This window comes from Diadema setosum, chromosome 21, assembly GCF_964275005.1.
Source record: "Diadema setosum chromosome 21, eeDiaSeto1, whole genome shotgun sequence".
Classification (NCBI taxonomy): Eukaryota; Metazoa; Echinodermata; class Echinoidea; order Diadematoida; family Diadematidae; genus Diadema; species Diadema setosum.
This window is the reverse complement of record NC_092705.1, coordinates 22,744,158-22,765,368: the sequence shown is the minus strand read 5'-3', so window position 1 is coordinate 22,765,368 and position 21,211 is coordinate 22,744,158. Positions and strand designations below refer to the sequence as shown.

The window sequence follows — 21,211 nt, the reverse complement described above, 5'->3', positions numbered from 1 at the left end:
ATGACAGTCAGCAACCTTGTATTTTGTATTCTATTTATTTGTAAACAATAAAAAGTGTTGGCCCTAAAGTAAATTTGGAGAATGAACCAAAATGTGAAAAACCAGTGATTCATATTTCCATTCATATTTATCATGAGCAAATTTGTCAAATCAGCCAAAACAACTTCAAAGTGGCAGCCACGTTAGTAATTCATACATGAAGCATTAAAATGTTTATAGGATGTTATCGGGCACACTACATGAACAGGTTGATAACAACGTCTTTTGTCAGATACGAATGTTTTGCTCTTAAGCACACAAAGACACGGCTGGGTGGGCAATAGTTTTCCTATACTATAGGCCGTAACAATGGCATTCAAAATGATTGCCGACATGTGGATTTACCTTGTTTTTGCTAGTGTAAGTTGTGTGACCTGTTAGTACATCTGTATAAATGTGTTTGATATATTCTAGAGTAATAAAGCAATCACTGGCAACCAGGCATTTCTTCTTGTATTCTCATAAAACATGTAGTGTATTCTTGTTGTTTATATTAGAAATGACTGCTACCTGTCACAATTAACTTCTAACCCTAGAGTGCGTGTAACCGTTTTGATTTACATTCTTAGTGTTGGACTTTGACTGTTGTCAATAATGTTTTAACCACTCACATAAACATTCATAAAAAAAGAAACATAGGCCTTACAGAAAACAATGCGCATTTACCTATTCACACTTTACTCATGCATATCTAAAGAAAAAAAGATGTGTGCCTTTTAATAATGTCTAGACGACCGCCGATATTAGCTAATCAACCTATTTGACCATTCATGGATGAATAACGACTAATCCTTGGTACTCGATCTCAGTTGCCTTCTATTTATCACTCTCATTACCATGATTGAGATTAATATCTTTTGATCACCGATTGTCAGTGTTCAGCAAATCAATTCGATTCAATTCATTTCCATATTTCTCAATGAAGAAATATACATTAGATATAATAAAATGAAGTGAATCATAATATCCGGCTTGGATGCACAGTAAATTAATGAAAACATATAAAACATGGTGGTCTATCTTTGTAGGTTTGGCTCTATGTACAACGCTAAAGAAATATGATGGAACCTATACTCAAAAGCGAGCTTGTTAAGCGTAGGTCCCAAATTCTGAACAGAGTGTAAAATACAGATGAGGACGACGGGTGCAACATAGGACCAAAATAAAGAAAACAAAAATGAAAGGCAAAAATACCCGGGGCAATAACAGATACTTCTCAATACAGATAGTGATAAACAGACAACAATGGTACGAGGATGACTTAGTGGAATCATCAAGTAGGCTGGAAGAACCATTTTGGCGGCCATTTTGGCGGTCATCTTGAAAGTCTCAAAACCTTCTCAAGGGATGCTCAAGGGGCATTGTCGAACTTACCTCTAGAAGTCCTGACTCTTGGTGATCACGAACTGAACTGTGCTCAGTTCAGTTCATCATGCACCGGACGTCTCAGTGTGTAGCATCATACTTTGCATGTCAACCTGCTGGTACTTCGACACAGAGACGAATGGCAATGATGGATTGTAAAATACCAAGTCCATAGTGGAAACACCCATACCGGGAAATCCCCGCGCCGGGGAATCCCAACACTATTGAAATAACACAGGTCGGCCGAGGTGTGAATGGACTACAAAGTATACATACATGTGTTGTTAACACCGTAGTTGTTTGTGATATGGCAGGGGGTGCGGAATAGGCCGTGAACTTTGGACGAACGTGTCTGTGGGTATTGCAGAATGGATTAAAAAAAGACATTGCACGTACGTATACATAGGCATTGCAGAACGAATAAAAAAAGAAGACATTGCATGTTATACGTTTCCTTCATGTCTAGGATACCAGAGGCCATCGACTCAACCTCAATCAAATTTTGATCTCTCTCCACTTCATTTGGTCGATGATGCATACAATTATGCCTATTTCCGTAGCGTTCAAAGTCCAAACACGAGTAAAATCTATATTCCAAAGCAAGAACAAAAGAGTTTGAACCACCCACCAGTTTGCAGACACGTTATGAATTGTGATTGATGCTCTCTATCTGTTTTTACGGCCTTTTGTTGTTGAATACAGCCTATCTAACAGCTGTCCTGTCCCGCTGAAGTAGCAGAAACAACGTACGCCGGAAATGTTGCCGTAATAGTGTCTCACGAAAGCTGTATTTCTGTGTAGCTAACCCTCACCAAATAGTGGCGACTGTATAATTATCACACATTACATTTTACTAACAAAATCATACAGTATTATAAAAAAAAAAAAGATATCATGCAGATACTTCTCCCCTCTATATCAAGTACTCATTCATTCCATCATTTTATTTCCAGTTCTATCAATCGTCAGTGTTGAACCAAAGTAGTTAATATTTCATTTCATTTGATCATAATACGAATGATTGAAATGAAGCATTTACTCAGAGGTCAATGTAATTTACATTGACCTTTCATGATTATTGTATTTGCAAAAAAAAAAAAAAAATGTAATCTTAAAAAAAAAAACTACTGAAGTAAAGGTGAGCTCTTTGTGCCGTACTGAGGCTTTTATTTCCACTGCGCAGCTGCTTGGTTTTTCTGTCGTTTTATCACCAAAAATTGTCACTCTTGTTACCAATGTGTAAATTCAAGCAGCTATAGACAGACATTTTTTAGTGATGATGAAGATGTTTAGTCTTTGTTTCATTGTGTTTTTTTTTCTTTTTTGATAATCATATCACCTCTATGTTTGATTTGATTTTGTTTCGTTCTGTATCTTTGATTTGTTTTGTTTATGTCAAATACTTTGTTCAAGGCCTCTCTGAAAAACAGCCTCTTGGCTGATTGAGGGCTTTTGCTAACCCCGTGATTAAATAAAATAAACAAAAAACAAACGAAAAATATGGCGAGTTTTGTGCACTTTTAAGTAACCTAGATCATTGGAAATGCTAGCTTCGCATCTAGATGCCTCCAGTATGTTCTACAACAAAGAAAATTGATTTGCCACAAAAAAGACGCAAACACCCACGCAATATTCATCTTTTTGGAACATATTAAATGAATATCAACGAGAACAACAAGAAGACTACCGAACAATGCTTTTCAAATTGAAAATATAGCTGGAAACATACGCAAAGTTACACATAATTCGTATATTCAAATTCTGTTTTCCATTTATTTCAATGATAGCACCGTCAACATGGCATGAAATCCAAAATATAAAAACGTTATGAATAAGACAGATAAGGCTGTAGAAAAAAAAAGAAAGTGACAGTCAATATATGAATGAAATATATTCTGGTGTATGGGTAAGAAAGGAAACGCATGCAGATGTTTGTAGAAAGGTTACCCAAATGAGAACAGCCGATGGGTGAAACAATTTCAGCCTATTATAGACAGAGTCTTTTCAAGGTAGTTAGCCATTTATCCACCATATTATTACCAGCAGGCCAAGTAGGAGAAGATCCTATGGTGACCAGAACAGGTGAACAGGTGAATATTAACACTCACCAAATACATAAAACATACTCCACTTCCATTCTGTTCCTCTTTGCAGACAGTAAGCTACTTATTTCCAAATAAACGTCGATCTCATCCGCCAAACACACTTTACAGTGGCAATATGCAATGGTAACATAGTTTCGTAATCCAAACTTCTAGCTACATGTGTATAAATTTTACCATGCACGACTACGATTTTGTTTGTGAAACAAATGCTTACATAAGGACAAACAAGTGAACTAGCAAATAAATGAGAAATTTGTAATCAAAACCTGAACAAAGGAGGCTCATTGAGAGCTTATATCAATCCAAGTTGTTATTTTGAGAGGCACGCAGTATCATGTTGTGTATTAGTGAAACGTACGCATCAAAACAATGGAGAACAAAGGAATACACACAAACCCTGTTATGTCTTACATAAATGCAACGAGAAATCTGTATTACAAGGGGATTTTTCCGCTAAAACTGTATATTATTTACCCCAGTGGCTCTGTCTGTTTGAACAATGTTTTAACAACATTCTAGCGGTCCCGACTACAGTATCTCGCAGCGGCTATAACAGCGTTCGTCCGATGGTAGGACGGTTACACAATCATCACAATATCGGGTACAAACTCCCTCTGTAAATAGAACAGGGCAAACTGGCACATTAGCCTGTAAGTATTCGGAACAGGAAGAACACTTTTTACAATTATAATCCTATAAGATAGCGAGACACAATCATCTTACACGTTAAATACAAGACTGGAAATATGACGCATGTAAATATCAAAATGATATAGACAGAAATCATCGCTCAGTAACTGTATTCTGTCCTAGTAAAAAATACAATGCTCTTACTGTAACAATGAAATAACGTGGCACAAAAATGATATGGTCATATCATCGCTCAAATATTTCGTGCCTTACCATTATCATGACTATGTGGGTAAAACGGTAACAAGAAGAAAGACACAACGCCCTCGTTTTTCTTGTGTTTGTGCTGTTTTAATGCTCTGCTTGTTTGTGTTTGTTTCCTTGTTTGTGTGTTTCTTGTTTGTTGTGAATTCATGTATGTATAATATAACTATACACTACCTTAAATTACCTTCTCATTCACTGAGGGTGTGGGCCCGTATTATGACGGGAAACAAACTACAGTGCACATAGCTAAAAAAAAAACAAACAAACAACAACAACAACAACATGTGAATATAAGCACTAAAACTGTAAGAATGAGAAATTCAGAACCATGATCTGCAGAAATCTTATTGCATAGCAACTGAACATTTTTACACCTAATCACATAACGCGACAGATGAATGGATAAACAATGGTCAAAGAGGTTGGCGGGAACGTGGTCAAACTTATGTAACTGTAAAATGGAAGCCGTACACAAAAGAACCAACAAATCGAAATAGGTTACTTTTGTGTTGCAGAACTGCCTTGTCGTTCAACGAAATGCGACTCGAGAGAGACCATGCTCAGAGAATGCACATAAACATACCTAAAAGCTGAATATGATTGACTCCCTACAAGGATAAGGCACCTCGTCACCCACTCTTTGACGTGTAAGAGATCAGGGAGAAAGAGAGAAATGATATTTTTACTTGTGACCGTGCATCACAAAACCAGCAAAAAGTCGCATGCCCCAATTTTGCATGAGGACTCAAAACAGGCGAACTGGTTGAATGTGGTGAATCTTAGTTTTTAACATTTTCTGAAAGAGCAATTCTTCTTCTACATAATTGTAAAGTTTGATATCATGAAGTAACTTGGAAATTGTGAATTTTGCAGGTTTTTTTTTAACAACACTCTTTTGTAGAGTAGTGTGATTGTGCAAGTGTTACTGGTCCCTTTACTTTTCTCGAAAATTCTCTTTTTTCTTCATTTTTAGCTCTAATAGCTTTTAGACGGATGCGGCTACTGCTTTGAAATTTAGTGGTAGTCATGAATACAATGTACTTTTACAGTGTGTAAAACTTCAGATTAATCTGATATTTTGTTCATTGTATGGAGTTTAATATTCCATTTTTCCCCATTCATCGGCTTTATGACGGTGAAGCACTTAAATAGGCCCTAAATCTTAAGGGGGTAATCCACAAGACCGACACCTACGAGTCATATGGCCCACAAGACCAACATTGAAAACATAATGTCCATGATTTATACAGCCCACGAGTTATACAACTCACGAGTCATTCAGTCCATCAGTTCGACACTATACGCACCGATACGAAGCAAAAACAAAAAACAAAAAAAAAGTTCACGAGACTGACAGTACGCAAAGAGATGATCAGATGTATTCGCCTCGTATCATGCTTGGCACTGTGGAAAATGCACTCAATAGAGATAAATCTCATTAACATTGTCATGGCTATGTCTGCGAATCGTTCTGCGTAAAACCCTGGACGAGTACGCGTAATATCGGGCTAAACACACGTATGGATGACGCTTTATTCATTGAGTATAATAGATTTCATCATAGACAGCATCAAACTTATGCAAAGATAAGTGCAACCTCCTGCTCTCCATGACAATACATGAATCTTTTCCTGAAAGAAGGAAAATCCAAACAAACATTTCCAAATTCCCTGTCAGATACTCTTAACTGTAAAAGTTAACCAGGAAAGTTTTCCTTTAAGAAAAGGCAAACATTTAAAAGAACAGGTACATAAAGACCCTGGGCTTCGGTACCATTTCGATCTTAGCAGTGTGTGTTTAAATCCATTGCTAACCGTGAAATCCTACACTGACTGTTTTGTAAAAAAAAAAAAAAAAAAATGCCCGTTGAAGATTGAAATAAAAATTCAATTGTATTATTTTTTCTTTGTTACTTGCATGTCCGATTGCTCAGTATGTTGACTAACCATGAGTTACAAGATAAAATGCCAAAGAGGGTAAAAGGAAAGGGAATAAAATGGCGTATAGAAAGCTTTGTATATTTTTTTCCTTTACGTATTCGGGTTTGTTTGATAGAAGAATTTCTTCTAACATGTTCCTTAGTTATAGGACATTAAATTGTGGTTTTCACAACAGATGAATATTCTCGAGTATTCTGAAATGCAGCTTTTAACACGAGATGTAATCTTTGCTAATTTCATTTGATAGTGAAGTTTTGACTCAACTTTCAGCGTATAATTAACCTACAGGCTTCACTGACGCACATTGCGAGGTCTTTCCAGGTTGAAGCTCGGAGTCATCTCTATTGCCTTTAGGAGTCTGAACCGGATGTCGTCTTCGGATTCGTACTCGGGGAGGCCCATGGAGATGAAGCCTGGGCAGGTCATGACTTCTGGGCAGATCTCCGAGGGATCGGCGCCGTTGTGACACGTTCTCGTGTCCATATGTCGGATGGTGAAATCGAGAGACCGGAAGCCACCGATGGGTACGTGGTCAGCTCCAGTCAAGAACTCTGCAACATACGACATGAGACAAATTTTTGAAGCGTTGACAGTGGCATAATTTACAAATTGGTGGCAAATTTATCGATATAGACATGTATATCAACTGGTTCACGTATGTTTACAATATGTATGGTAGAAACATACATATACAGAGTACAGCATTCACACATCAATATTATATATATAAAGAATAGCTACACAAATATGTGTGTGTGTGTGTGTGTGTGTGTGTGCCTATGTCTGTGTCTGTCCGTTTGTTATTGCTTGGGTGATAGACATGAAACGAAGGCATCCTGAAGAAACAGTAAAATAAGGTTTCTTACTGAGAAAAAGTCTCTTCCTGTCCTCATCAAAGTCATGGAACACACGCCAGAATAGTCGGATAACTGGATGGTCCGCATGGTATGGCAAGTTGTAGAGTGTGCTCTGTTTGATATACAGATATATTTGGAGATATTTAATAGCAGTTTGCACGAAACGAAACAATTGAATAAAATAACATTCCTTGTATAAGGCAAGAAGTGATAGATATTACCAGCTCACTATTTATATCCCTATTGCCGTCTCAATTATCATTTAACTATTTACACGTTTGAAAGATAATTATTTAATGAATTTACATGGTTAAGTTATAAGGCTATATGTTTCAGATCAGGGCCTCAGAAAACCTTCAGAATCACACGTTGATATCGTATGATCTCAAAACCTCAGGAAAAGTATGAGGACAAATCAGGGGGACAATATTGATGTTGCGCAATGACCGAAATGCTACCACTGCAGTACAATCTGAAAACCAACGTTACTGCTTTCCTCTTGTAAGAATGAAGATATCTGTGTACAGGTATACATTTAATACAGATTAAATGCAGATTAAAACCGAAATTATATATTGTTCTGTTACTGAGGAAGGAACACTTGATTAACTGATAGTTACCCTATAAGACACTGCAAGAAGAACGGGGGTAAATCCGAGGAACGGGGGCAAATAAAGACACATTTTCGGGGCAATGTGCGGGGGAGGATGTGAGGATGGAGGGGGGGGGGGGGCGGGGCGGGGCGGGATACCCCTTCCCACACGGCGGATTTTTTGCATTTTTATGATTGTCATATACAACGATTTGGTGCACACTTTTGGTGTTTTATTTGGAGAATTGTCAATCCTCAATAAATATTGGATAATTCATTGTCTCTGAATCCCCTAACCTCAACACGAGGGAGCTTTTGATTTATTGGAATTGAAATGAATTATATCGTATACACATCTTTGACTGAATATTTGGGAAATTGCCAATCAAAAATGTATACTAAATCTATGTAAGATAACCAAGCAGCGGAAGGGTTTAATCATTGGAAGGGGATATCTTCCTCCCTAAATTGAAAGATCTGGAGCATACTTTTTGATGAAATATTCGGAAATTTGTCAATTTCGAAAGTGTACAAAGTCTATGGAAATGTACCAAGAGGGGGATCTTTTGCATTTTCATGATTGCAATTCAACGATCTGGCGCATAATTCTAGTGGAATATTCGGAAAATTTTCCATCAAGAAAGTTTGATATTTATCCTCATATTGGTAATTATGAGGGAAGTGGCAAATGATGTATTTGTCAAATACAAATCCTAAAAGATGGAATACTGTTTAGCTTTGTTTAGCTCTCACTAAGTGTATAGGCGGGCGTGCGAGCGTCATGCAATATGCTGAATTAATACAATCACATTTCTCCTCCTTCCATCCATGCTTTTCTTCTAAATTTCGGGGGGGGGGGGGTGTTTGTACAGGCCACCCCCCCCCCCCCCGATTTAGGCCTATGGTAAGAAATGTATCTTTGTTTATGATCCCATAAAAACAAAATAGAATGAAGATGACAGCATACGTTTTCAAAGGATTTCCAGTCAAATTTTTCTCCAATGATCACGTCTCGTAGCTCTTCGGGTTTAAACAGGCGGAAAAGACCTGGCATCGGAAACTTGTCGAAGCCAAAACGGAATGCGCCAATCTGCGCATCTGCGAGCTGATGGGTGGATTTCTTGTCTATGTACTCCTGTCTGGTTTTTCAACAGCGAACATACGAAGATACAAAATTAACTACTAGTATTATGTTTTTACTAAAATCTTTGATAGATATCAGATTCTCTAGCATTATACATTGTTTGTTTGATATTTTCTTTAACATAATTTCACACAATGTAACATGTGTGATTCTCTATATAACTTCTATAAGCTTTTAATAAAAAGGCGTAACAATGTTGGGTTTGTTTGTTTGTTTGTTTGTTTGTTTTTTAATAATAGACACCATTTACATTACATTTTGTTTTGAAATAGATACATCATTTCGTATCTTGACTTAATAGTTTTGTTGCAATGCCCCCGAATATAACAGTGTATAAACCACTGATGAGGCTGCCTGGTAAAGAATACTGAATAAATAAATCAAATGAATAATTACATGCATGCATACAGAAAGCGAAGAAATCGCTTTCTTTATACATACATAATTGTGTGTATACACAGTGTCGCGAATCTAGGGAATTCTGTTACTTCATCGATGCACCATGTTTACTGAATGCTCTCTCTGATTTCGATTGCCCTGTAACCGGCAACAAGACTTGGACCTGAAACCTGAATGTTCTGAAAAAAAAAAGCCTCAAGATCGCATGATTGAGTGCTATTGTGATGCTCGCAATACTGCAAGGATGTTAATTGGTCGTGTTGAAGTAGATATAGCTTTGATACTGTGACTTACAGGTTGTCTTGAGTGACAGCAATGTTCTCCCCGTCTGGCTGAAGTCCCTCAAAGGTGAGAGCGAGCCCTTCAAGCTCCTCTGCCGAGTACTCTCTAAGACCTTCCAGTTGGCCATACAGCTCTGGGTCTAGGCTTCGAAGATCTTCATGTTCCATAGACCTTCCAAGCAAGAGACAACCGATCATATTTGGGTCCACGTATATAATATTTTTTACGGTTTTTGTTTTGTTTATTATGTCTTCTAATAAAACACTAAAACTGATACCTACTTTTTGTTCAGGAGTTTTTCGTACAGCACTAGAGGAAACGGAATAGTGATAGTCGAGGCGTTGTGCAGACACAGGGAGAAAAGGAACCCGATCTTTTCCAGAGTCTTGAAGTCCTTGTTCTTCTACAGATAACATAATGAAAAACAATTATATAGATATGACTAAAAGTTACCCTATCTGCACATCTGTACTTAGTCTCACTACCTCACTAAAGTCTACGTCATTATTGCGCAATTACACTGCCTCATCAAAAAGGCTGCATGTATATAATATATATATATATATATATGTACATATTATATATATATACATATATATAGTATATTCATCTATGTATGAAATTATATTATATACTGCGCTAGAAACTACACTTAGGCTGACATATTACCGCATCGAACCACATGCAGGACGAGATGCTCTGTTCATCCATCCTCCTGAAGAATGACAATTTCTTCGTGTCCATTACCTCTCTGAAGAACTCCTGAAAGAATTCCTGTAAAAATAAAAGAATATCTGAAAATAGCGATCATCTGCAATTCCCCCAGTTTTGGTATTAACGGGAGAGGTTGCATTTTTGTGTTTTCCATGAAGTCATGTAGCACCAGAAACAGTAATAGTGTTCGCCTGAAATAATTTCGCTTCTGCATTTTTCCAATCTCATATACATGAATATCCCTCAATGCATGAGTAATGAAAATAACAATACAAATTCTAAGTACAAGTAGACACATGTTTCTCTAGGAATAAGTGCCTTACCGAAACCACAAAGAGAGAAACTGTATAAAAAGCTGGCAATTACGTTATTACTGGGTGTGCACATGGAGGCACTTTGCCCCTCCCCTATCTATAGCATGATTCTGTACATTAATTGTTTTTTAGTAGCACTGGAAAGTGTATACCATAATAAAGACTTACACACAAATACTAAGAGTGGTGAGTTCGAATGATATGTAGGCCCACATCACTCATGTGCGTGGATTGACAGATCCGAAAAAAAAAAATACTCTACGGTTCCACAATGTCTATATGAAGGCAAGTTAAGGCACTTTTAGTAAATTGGCACATTTTGGTAAATTATCAAAATGTGCAAGTTACCAAAATGTGCCGATAGTGCACCTATACCTGACGGGATCAACTGTTACCAAAGTGTGCAGTTAAAAGTGGATTTGTCTGCACATTTTGGAAAATCTGCATATTTTGGTAACTGAAATAAAAACCCATGGATGGGCTTGAGATTTATAATACGGTCAAGGAGTTAAGGTGATATGGTCCTGCTGCAGCTGTAAAGACAGGCAAGACACTTGAATATTTAGCTCACCCGAGCTGAAGGCTCGAGTAAGCTATTGCGATTGTTTTTCGTGCGGGTATGCTGTGTGACCTGCGTGCCAGGTGCGTGGGGCTGACAACTCAGTGAAAGAATTCATCTGAAGGAATGGCAGAAGTTACACAGAATGTCATTAAATTTGGCCGCATACGGGGACTGCGAAATACATGCGTGGGAGTTGCCTGCGAGGTGCTGCGGCGGCCTCCTACCGGCGTTCTGCGTGTACCTCTGCGGGCAATTCCCACGACTCACCCGGAAAAAGTTTTGGTCATGCTGTAATCTTAGCTGCAGGTAAATCGGACTTGCGTGCGCACCTCCGGGCAAATACAGGCGAGATACGCGCTGGGTACTGTCAGGTGCGGACCAACTGCGGAGAGCTCCGGGTAGCAAATTTGCTTCCACGCAAGTCAAACTTCCCCAGATACGTACAGCCGGGTATGACAAGGCCTTGAGCATGTTCAAAATATGTTCCGAGTGAGTTGTGGGGGTACACGCACAACACCAGTAGGAGACCCTTACCGGCAGCACCTTGCAGACAACTCTAACGCAGGTACTTCGCAATACCCGTAAAGCGCTCGTATCAGAAAACGGATCGGTTTCAAAGTTCTCACGCAGGTCAAACGGAATACACGCAAGTAGAAGGTAAGTAGCACGCCTCTAGCAATTAAGACACAAGTGCGAAACTCGTAAACACTCTTGTCCGCCCGCAGAAAATTTTCCTGCGTGCTGAAAAAAAAAAAAAAAAATCCCCACTCGCAACAAGCCCGGGTAGCGTGCCCGGAAAGGTGTGACACGGCCTAAGGCCGTGTCACATCTATCCGGGCAAGCTTACGTTTGACAAGACCTTTTAAGGTCTTGTCAAACCTTTCCGGGTAAGCTACGCGGACTTGTTGCGTGTGAGGATTTTCCAGCATACCGGACAATTTCTGAGGGCGGACAAGGATTTGCGCGAGTTGTGCATATGTGTCTTACTTGCTGGATGCGTGCTACTTATGTTCTTCTTGCGGGTATTCTGTGTGACCTGCGTGTCAGGCGCATATGGGGGCTGACAACTCAGAAATTCATCTGAAGGAATGGTAGAAGTCCAACAGAAATGACAGAATGTCATTATCTTGGCCGCGCTGACCGCATACGGGGACTGCGAAGTACCTGCGTGGGAGTTGCCTGCGAGGTGCTACTCAAAATTTGGCTGCGGGTAAATCGGACTTGCGTGCGCAGCTCCGGGCAACTACGGGCGAGATAATTCCTGGGTGCTGGGAAAACCTTACTCGCAACAAGCCCGCTAACTTGCCCGGAAAGGTGTGACACGGCCTTTAGGCTGCCGAACTCATTCGGTGGGGACAAAAACCAACTGCATTTACAATTTGTTTTTGTGATGATTGTGGACGAGCAGAAAGTTACAAAAATGTGCCGTCAATGTCCTGCACATTTTGGTAAATTTACCAAAATGTGCAGTTACCAAAATGTGCGGTAGCATAGTTACGGCACATTTGGTAACTGCACATTTTGGTAAAATGTGCCGTAACACGGCATACCGCGGACTGAAATGGCACTGAATAGATATGGGCATTGCCAGTACAAATCGCATCGATCTTGTGAATAGATATCTATAGGGGCAAAATTGAAATGCATTTTATTGATAAGCTGTATCTTTTTACAGAGTAGGAGCAAAGACCACTGTGTTATAACGTCCATTACTACACAATTTGATCTCATCTTTGATAGTCCAATCATAATCGTGTTTCTGAAGACAATGATACAGTATCTTTTAAAATAGATTCTAAAAAATCCAATACATTCTCATTCTGATGAAAATTATAACAATTACATCCTGACATGGAAACGTCCCAACAATAACAACAAGCTGTACATACTACATTAATTGTCTAACAGATTAGAACGATTGACCAAATCATAGCCCTTCCACCCCCCCCCCCAAAAAAAAAAGAGAAGAAGATATGTATACATATATTCGGAGAAAGATTAACGTTTGATTACAAATGATATTATCGTTAAATGTATTCTCCTCTTTAGAGTTTTATTCAGCAAAACTGTTTCTGACATTGCCATTGATATCGAGCTTTTTTTTCTTTGTTTGTGTGGAAGTAAAATAATTTAGTGCCAATCTGTGTGATGACGACAAATGGGGTCCAGGACCTTTGTAGGGCCTCCCAGGTCTATTGCACACTCGTCCTTGAATTGAACTTCCAACGGTTTCAGCCATGTTGCTACTCCCGCCTTCCAGTACCGATCGACATTCTCCATAGCAGACTGTACGATACTCGATCCTCGTTGAATGTCCACAAACTGCATTACGGGAGATTGTAGATCGCTTGGGGGAATCCCCGAGTGCACAAACTGGAAGTAATTCTCATACTCGATTGTCGACCTGATGCTAGTCTGTACAAAAGCAAACAAACAAACAAACAAACAAACAAAAACCAGTAACTCAATACTCAACCTTAATAGGAAAGGAAAATATTGAGGAAGCAGTTTCAGGGTAATGTTGACCATTCCCTCTGTCACCCAGTCGTTAATGTGTGATCTGGCGTTATCGAAACTGAGAATCATCCGATCGTTCTCTTGAAAGATCTCTTGGCAGCGTCGCAGGTTTATCAGCAAGAAAATCTTCGAAAACCTCGTCTCTGGTCACAGTCTCTCGCACCCTGATGTGATGTACCAGACCGAAATCAGGGCTATTGTTAGGGTTATATTCAGATTTCGCCCTTGTTGTCCACTCAAGACTGGGCGAGCTGGCTGACCACTGGCCGTATGTTCGACGAGCCCATACATTATATCCACACTCGTTGTTGCCTTCAAACATTCAAAAACCTCAATCATTCTACGTCGGTCCTCATTGGTGATGCATCGGTTCCGAACTGGATGATGGTCAGCCATTTTTTTTAATAGGTTGTCCGTTATCAAAGGTAGTTCCGTACATTATGCTACCTGTAAAAGGGATGGTCCAGTTTCGGTTGAGATGGGGCTACAAGTTTCCAGAGGTTTTTTTTATGACGATTTTTTTAAAGATAATGAGAACCCTCATATGAAATATGAAAGAGCTTATATTCTAAATAGGAGTTCAAAGTTTATTTGATGACGATTAGTTTTGCAATGGCTAAGATATTAAAAAAAGAGCAATCCTAATAAAAGGTGGGACCCACCTTTTATTAGGATCCCTTTATTTTACTTTGAATTCCTTTAGAATTGTAAGTTGTTTAACATTTCATAAAGTGGTTTCTAAGTATTTTGCAAAACCTTAAAGGCTGAATCCCCACCTTAACCAAGACTATACCATTCCTTGGATGTCAAGTTTGTCGAGTGAAATAACATGAATGCAGCACAAACAAAACAAATGAAAGAGTATAAGCCCTTCTCCAATAGACTGATTTACTTATGGAGTCAAATTTTATATAAGTGTACGTTTCTTTCCAGGGGACTTAGTAAAAAAAAAAAAAAAAGGAAACTTTTATGTCACAGTTTGTGTTTTGCTCTCAAGTAGCTGTTTCTATATGAACTTACCCGAACCATATCGGTTGACATTTCGATAAGCTTCCACTTGCTTGCGACATCAAGTAGGAATAGATAGTGAACCCAGTTGAATGTCTGGGGAAAAATGACCATTTCATGGACTGGTGTCATGCAGAGATGTGTCAGAGAGAAGAGTAGAATGGCAAATCACGGTAACATTCCTAATTCTATTTTCGGGCAAAGAAACATCTTACCAGACTGAAGGCTACTGGTACGCAACTTGATGAAGAAATATAAAAACTGCCATCAAATGAATTTGTATGTTTGTAATTAATTCAAAACGTTATATCAGTCATTTTCACCTAATAACTTATTCCTTGAGCAGTGTCAATAGAGGCACTATTAATCTGTCGGCCTTTCATATACTATTCGTCATCGACTCGCCAACACATAAGGCTTAAAGGGAAATGACACCCAAATATACAAGTTGTTTGAGTAAATGCAGCAATATTAGTAGAACACATCAGTGAAAGCTTGAGGAAGATCGGGCAATACGTTGAAAAGTTGCGGTGCCACCATCTGTGGAGGAAAAACTACAACACGTTATGGCATCATATATTGAAAACGATATAAGGGAGATTATAAAGAAAGCTCAACGTACTTTCACTGTTCTAGGATAATGAATGGGCACTTGACTTTAATCTCTTTCACGAAGCTTGAGGATTGATATTACCCTTATTAACATGATTATATTTGTAGCAAGTCGAGGGAATGTGTACTTTAAAAAAAACGGAATTTCTTGATATTTTCTTTATACAGTTTTCCATATATGACGCCGCAAACAGTTGTAGTCTTCTCATGCAGAAACCGCGGCATTTTAACGGATTGTCCAATTTTCCTCAAACTTCGCTCATGTGTTCTAGTTACTATAGCTTTCCACATTCACTCGGTCCTTATGTATATTTGGGTTTCATCTTCTTTATATTACTTTCTCACTTTCATTCTCTTCTCTCCTCTCCTTTGTTTAATCGTTAGTATTTATGGAATGATAGGGTGTTCGTATTCACTTCGTATCCAGTTTTATCAAACTTTATTCTGTAACTGCAATACACCCTGTACCAGGGGAAAGACGTAGATAAGAGATTCAGACTAACCATTTCCATGTTAAGAGCCTTTGTAAAATAAAATGTCATCAGATGGCTTTCTAGTTCCGTTTCGCCGATGTCCCGCGTGTAAAACAACCGATGAGATACAATACGACGGTTCCTTTCGTTTACCTGACGGGAAAAGAACAAGAGCAAACATTTTGTGACTTTGACAATGTAGAACGAGAGGGTAGATACGAAAATGTCAAGTATATTGAGAATGCTTTTATCATGGAATCAGCAGTTTACGGAATGCAAGTAATGCACAACTCATTAGAAAGGATTGTACAATTCACTAATCTATGATCATGTGTAAGGTTTTTTTTTCTGGAAAATGAAACAAGAGCTGAGCAAGATGTGAATTTCAACACGAACTTTTGAGCTGGAATGGTTTTAAGATCACAACATTTTAGGATCCATCATGACTGTTTCCATAGCTTCACAGCGTGCCCCGATCCATTCCCTCTAATGCTCTTTTAATGATTTTATCTGCAGATATTATGTGAATAGACGGTAAAGGATAATAATTCTCAACTAAACGCGCTGCACCGTAACACCCCCACCTACATTTTGGAGTCAAACTTTTAACTTTAGTTTAGTTACATCGATATTCATCAATAAAAGTGAAAATTCAAAAAGAGTATCAAACAAGGATTCAGAAAGTTTATCAAACAAAGAGACAGAAGAATAAGATTCCTTGTTTGCTTTTACATGGAAGGAACAGCTGTTAAAACTCCTCAGACACACAAAGAGAAATTACAACGGAGACAACAAATGGCACTAAACGTTTAGTGATTCAAAGGCAGAGATGGGTTACGAAGAAATGATCGTCGGAGATACAGGATATCACTCTCCAATTAGAAACAAACAACCACACAAACAAACCATGGAGATATCACGGTTGAAAACAACCTTTCAATCTTAAACAATGATAACCTATTCGGTAACGTAGGCCTATACAGAAAAACAAGTCAATACGCTTTTGGTCTGCGCCACATTATGCGCGAGTGCTTTAGAACTTTGTTTTCATTTTGCCTGTTTACATAAAAGTCAGGGTTAACCAGAACTGAATGGTAAATGCTCTCTGGGGTGTATTTTCTTTTCCGATCAATCTATACCATGCAGGCTTGTACGTCTATTACAGCTATTTTGCATTTTTACCTTATTGAGGTGTTCCAGTGCGTTGATCAAGACGAAAACCGTGCCAAATTCCTCGTACGCCGTGCTTCGTCGCAGCGCCAGCAGACCTTCCTTCATCACGAGAATCATCCGCCGAAGTAGACTTTCATCGCGTTTCCACCAGTTGTCTGTCAACACCAACAACGACATTATCAATGATTTTATGTGCGCGGGTATGCGTATGTAGTGTGGGTGTGTGCGTGCGTGCGTGAGTAATCATATTAGCCGATGTTTAATAGCTGTAATGATGAATTCCGTGCTGGGATGTTCTACCAGCGTAATGGGATGGCTTCACAAACAGAGCTGAGATGTACTTAACGAATTACCATTGCTGTTGCCTTTTTAATACCGCACCTGTAATCATCGTAGTGATCCCATAGTTGCAAAATACACACAAGTTCCACAACGTATTCAATTAATGTTGCATGCTCAAACGTAACAATCTAGCCAATATATTGTTGTTGCTGCTGATTGGTTTGGCAAGCTTTGGGGTTGTCAAGGCAACATTCCATGGGACATCGTGCCTACAGTAATAGATATGCATCATGAAAATAAGGAAACACACACACACACACACACACACACACACACATATATATATATATATATATATATATATATATATATATATATACTTTATGCAAAAGGGACATAGAATTACCAAGAAATTCGAAAGCATGCTGCGACCGACTTTCCGCAAGATTGGTGAGATTTTCGGCAAGGAGAACGATTATTCTGCGAGACCACGCCTCGTCCGGGTGATCGAAGGCAGGGCAAACAAGAATGAGAGACAGTGCCCTTAAACGGGCGTGGTCGTATTGGGCGTGGCACAGTCTCAGCCAGCATCCGTTGTATTGCTCGTGAATAATGTCTGCCACCTTTGATGGGAAGATATGCGCAGACACAGATAAATACATGCATAATACACTCACACATAATCGGTCAATGTATAGGGCCTATTATGGTCATACTTGTATGCTGTACGCAATCCACATAATACTTCAGTTTGCATATGCTTGGACAAACATGGAGATCATTTAACGCATAGAGAGGGAGACATTTCATTCGTATGGAAGGGTGTGCTCTTTTGTATAAAAATGTGTATTAATACATTTTAGTATTACTTGTGATGCTCAAGTTCATGAAAATATGAAAGTATTAAAGTGATTATGTTTAGTTTCTCGAATGCGTGAAAAGCTGTGCATGTCATATGAGTGAGTGCGTGCTATTGTGTGTGCAAGTGGTAGCAGAACAAAGTTCTCTTGCAAATCTCCTTTTGATAAGAAAAACCTAAAATCGGGACTTTAAGTTCAGGAATAATAGGTTAATCAATAGCTTTAGCTGATATTCGAAAAGCTAGTAAAATATTATTTTATCATTTCTCATGAAATAACGTAACAGGAAAACAAAACGTTTATCTACCAAGCACCTTTACGACAAGCATAATCTAAGAAAACCATCTTAGGACTCAACAATTCAAAGCTAGATAAATGATTTAAGATTCGTGATATTACCTTTAACAAACACCACAAAAAAAAAATGTTAAAGTGAATCCAATGCTAATTTGTATGAGAAGATTGACTTATTTTAACGCCTCTTTCACATCAGTGTATCTGACGTGAAATTTTTTCGGTTAACCTGAATGGTAAAGGCAAGTTTAAACAGCTCCCCTTTGAATGAAGTTAACTTTGATTTGACGTGAATTGAACAATTTATGAATCATTATATCATTGATAATTATGATCTGATTTGACTTTATTTTATTGCAATTGATTGACTTGCAAATATTTCTGACGTGGAATATTTATTTTTACCAGTTTCAGGTGGAAGTCCTTGTTCTGTAGAATACGAAAGGTCTGTCGAGCTCGCACCAGATTTAGCGTCTGATCAGTCTCGCTACAATATCAACATAGAATGAGACGCATCGGTTCTCCTCTCAAAATGCTAAAATATTTTCATGACAAACTCACCTCTGGCATATCTTTGGAATATCTCAGCGATGCGTTTATCTGGTTCTGACCATATTTTGATCTTCATAAAAATGTTTGCTTTTGCTTTTTTGCGGTATGGTTTAACCTTTTAGAATTGGTCACGTCTTGTGTTGCTATTTCAAATAAAAATGTGAACAACATTTAGATGTAAAACAAAGCCCCCGTGATGCAGTCGTATGAAATTATAGGATCTATCAAAAAAGCTTATGAACAATCATCCTCCACCTCCAAATCCAACTACTATTATATGATTATTCAAAATCCCACGATTCCACCATCGTTTCTGTGGAGGAAATAATAATATCTGCAATACAAATGATGGCATTTGTGTTGGCCAACTAGTTCATCTTATATTTCAGTTTATACACGGACAGGGATGTACAAGGTGTTGGCAAAGTATTGTAGAACGCACTTTTATTCCTTTGTCTACTTTCATTTCATTTCATTCATTTATTTAAGCATGGTATATACTTCAGTCCGGAGACTGTTCTTTCGCAGGTCCGTGCGTACAAAAAACAACATAAATATACTAGAAATGAAAAACAAAACTCGTACATAAAAGCAAAACAAACCAAAGAAAACAGACAAACGTGGTGATGAAACTACGGCACACATCTAGACAGAAACAAGCATGATCAATCAAAGATATTCACATATAATTACTACACTAGTATATCGCCGTAATTCAAAAATTAAAGAGACGGAAACAAATGAGAGTTCATGAGAGTGAGAGAGAGAGAGAGAGAGAGAGAGAGAGGACGAGACATGCACATATATAGGGAGAGAGCGAGAGAGGGAGAAGGAGACAGAAAGAGAGAAGAGAAGAGAGATAAGGAGAGAGAAGTGCATGCAAAGAAAAACTGAGGAAAGTTATCTGCTAACAGTTTCGGTCAAGTGCATTTTTAAAGCTTATAAACATTTGTTTCTGTTTCAGCTCAAATGGTAACTTATTCCAATGTGTTGATCCAGAATAATATGTCGAACTTTTATGTTTAAAACAAGTCTTAATCCGACGTAGCACAAAATTTAACAATGGATTTCTTGTATTACATCTGAAATTTTGAATTCAAACATGTCAAACAAATATTTCGGACAAAGGCTGTGTGCAATTTATTACATTGTTTATTTCACCCCTTATCTGTTAATGGGTAGTGCTGTGTAGAAAAGTTAAGTATAGGGAACCTAGCTTGAATGTTTGGTGCAGCACGCATTGATCTATTTTGAAGAATTAGAATTCTTTGAATATGACATTTCTTTATGTTCCTCGACACAACATCGCAATAATCTAATTTACTTTGAATGATCGATTTACAAAACAAAAGGGCAATGACTGTGTTTACCGGCGTTGATATAGATGTGATAAAAATTATGATGATGACAGTTATTGCGATAATAATGATAAAGATAATAAGAAAAATGATAGTAAAGAAGAAAAAAAGAAATCGCAGTAATGGAAATTAGACAGAATGCCTGGGAGGAATATACTGCATTTTTTTGAAATGTCTCCACACGATGATGATAAGAAAGAATGAAGAAACAAACCCCTGTTGGTTGCTGAAGGCATGTCCAAGAAACTCGGGCGAAAGCACTTCTCTCACTTCTGCGAGTAGCTCAGGGGACGGACTGTCTGCCTCCACAAACCTGTTAAACACGTTCTTCATGCGACTGCATTTATCTTCATGGTTAGGCGCAAAAGCGCCTTCATGAGGACTTTCCATCACGCTCTGACTTGGTGCTGGAATCTGGTAGACAACACAATACCACACGAGGCGGCATTCAAGTCATTCTGAGATGAGACTCAAATCAAACGAGTAATGTTATGTTTTAAAGAGGCAAAATACGTTGTTTTGCCATTTTGTCAGTCGTGAATAAAATGGGATCACAAGCTAATAAACAAACAACAATCAAACAAATCAAAAGGAAAAAAACCAGAAAAACATGAATACACGATCGAGACAACTGTTATTGCATTCTTTTTGTGGTAACCATGAGGAGGTTCCCAAACACTGCCACTGACTTCACAATGCAAAGAAATGTATGCAACTGTCAAATGCAGTTTATTTACGTCTGTTTCGCTTATATGCGTGTTAAATTGTGTTACTATTTGTTCGATTGTTTATCAATGATGTTTGTTCTTCTTGTTCCTATGTTTGTTTGTTTGTTTTTTTCTGGGGGTGGGGGTGATTCACAGAAGAAATCT

General features: G+C 38.3%; 1 protein-coding gene across 1 annotated transcript; it reads right to left on the bottom strand.

Annotated features, from left to right (window-relative positions):
- Positions 1 to 6,637: 6,637 nt before the first annotated feature.
- Positions 6,638 to 20,729, bottom strand: LOC140244691 (probable E3 ubiquitin-protein ligase HERC4). Its single transcript, XM_072324307.1, has 13 exons — positions 20,554 to 20,729; positions 18,835 to 18,916; positions 17,682 to 17,898; positions 17,003 to 17,148; positions 15,847 to 15,973; positions 14,748 to 14,857; positions 13,383 to 13,625; positions 10,290 to 10,394; positions 9,902 to 10,023; positions 9,633 to 9,791; positions 8,763 to 8,934; positions 7,213 to 7,315; positions 6,638 to 6,897 (listed from the first exon to the last, which is right to left on the bottom strand). The coding sequence occupies exons 1-13, from the start codon at positions 20,727 to 20,729 to the stop codon at positions 6,638 to 6,640; spliced, it is 2,022 nt and encodes a 673-aa protein (XP_072180408.1).
- Positions 20,730 to 21,211: the final 482 nt, after the last annotated feature.

What these genes read in the sequence shown, in the direction of transcription:
- LOC140244691 (XM_072324307.1), bottom strand. Translation starts at nt 20,729, where the DNA reads ATGGAAAGTCCTCATGAAGGCGCTTTTGCGCCTAACCATGAAGATAAA. An exon ending in GCTGTCACTCAAGACAACCT is followed by an intron (nt 8,935 to 9,632) that starts GTAAGTCACAGT and finishes TTGAAAAACCAG; the next exon opens with ACAGGAGTACATAGACAAGA. An exon ending in CAGGAAGAGACTTTTTCTCA is followed by an intron (nt 6,898 to 7,212) that starts GTAAGAAACCTT and finishes CGTATGTTGCAG; the next exon opens with AGTTCTTGACTGGAGCTGAC.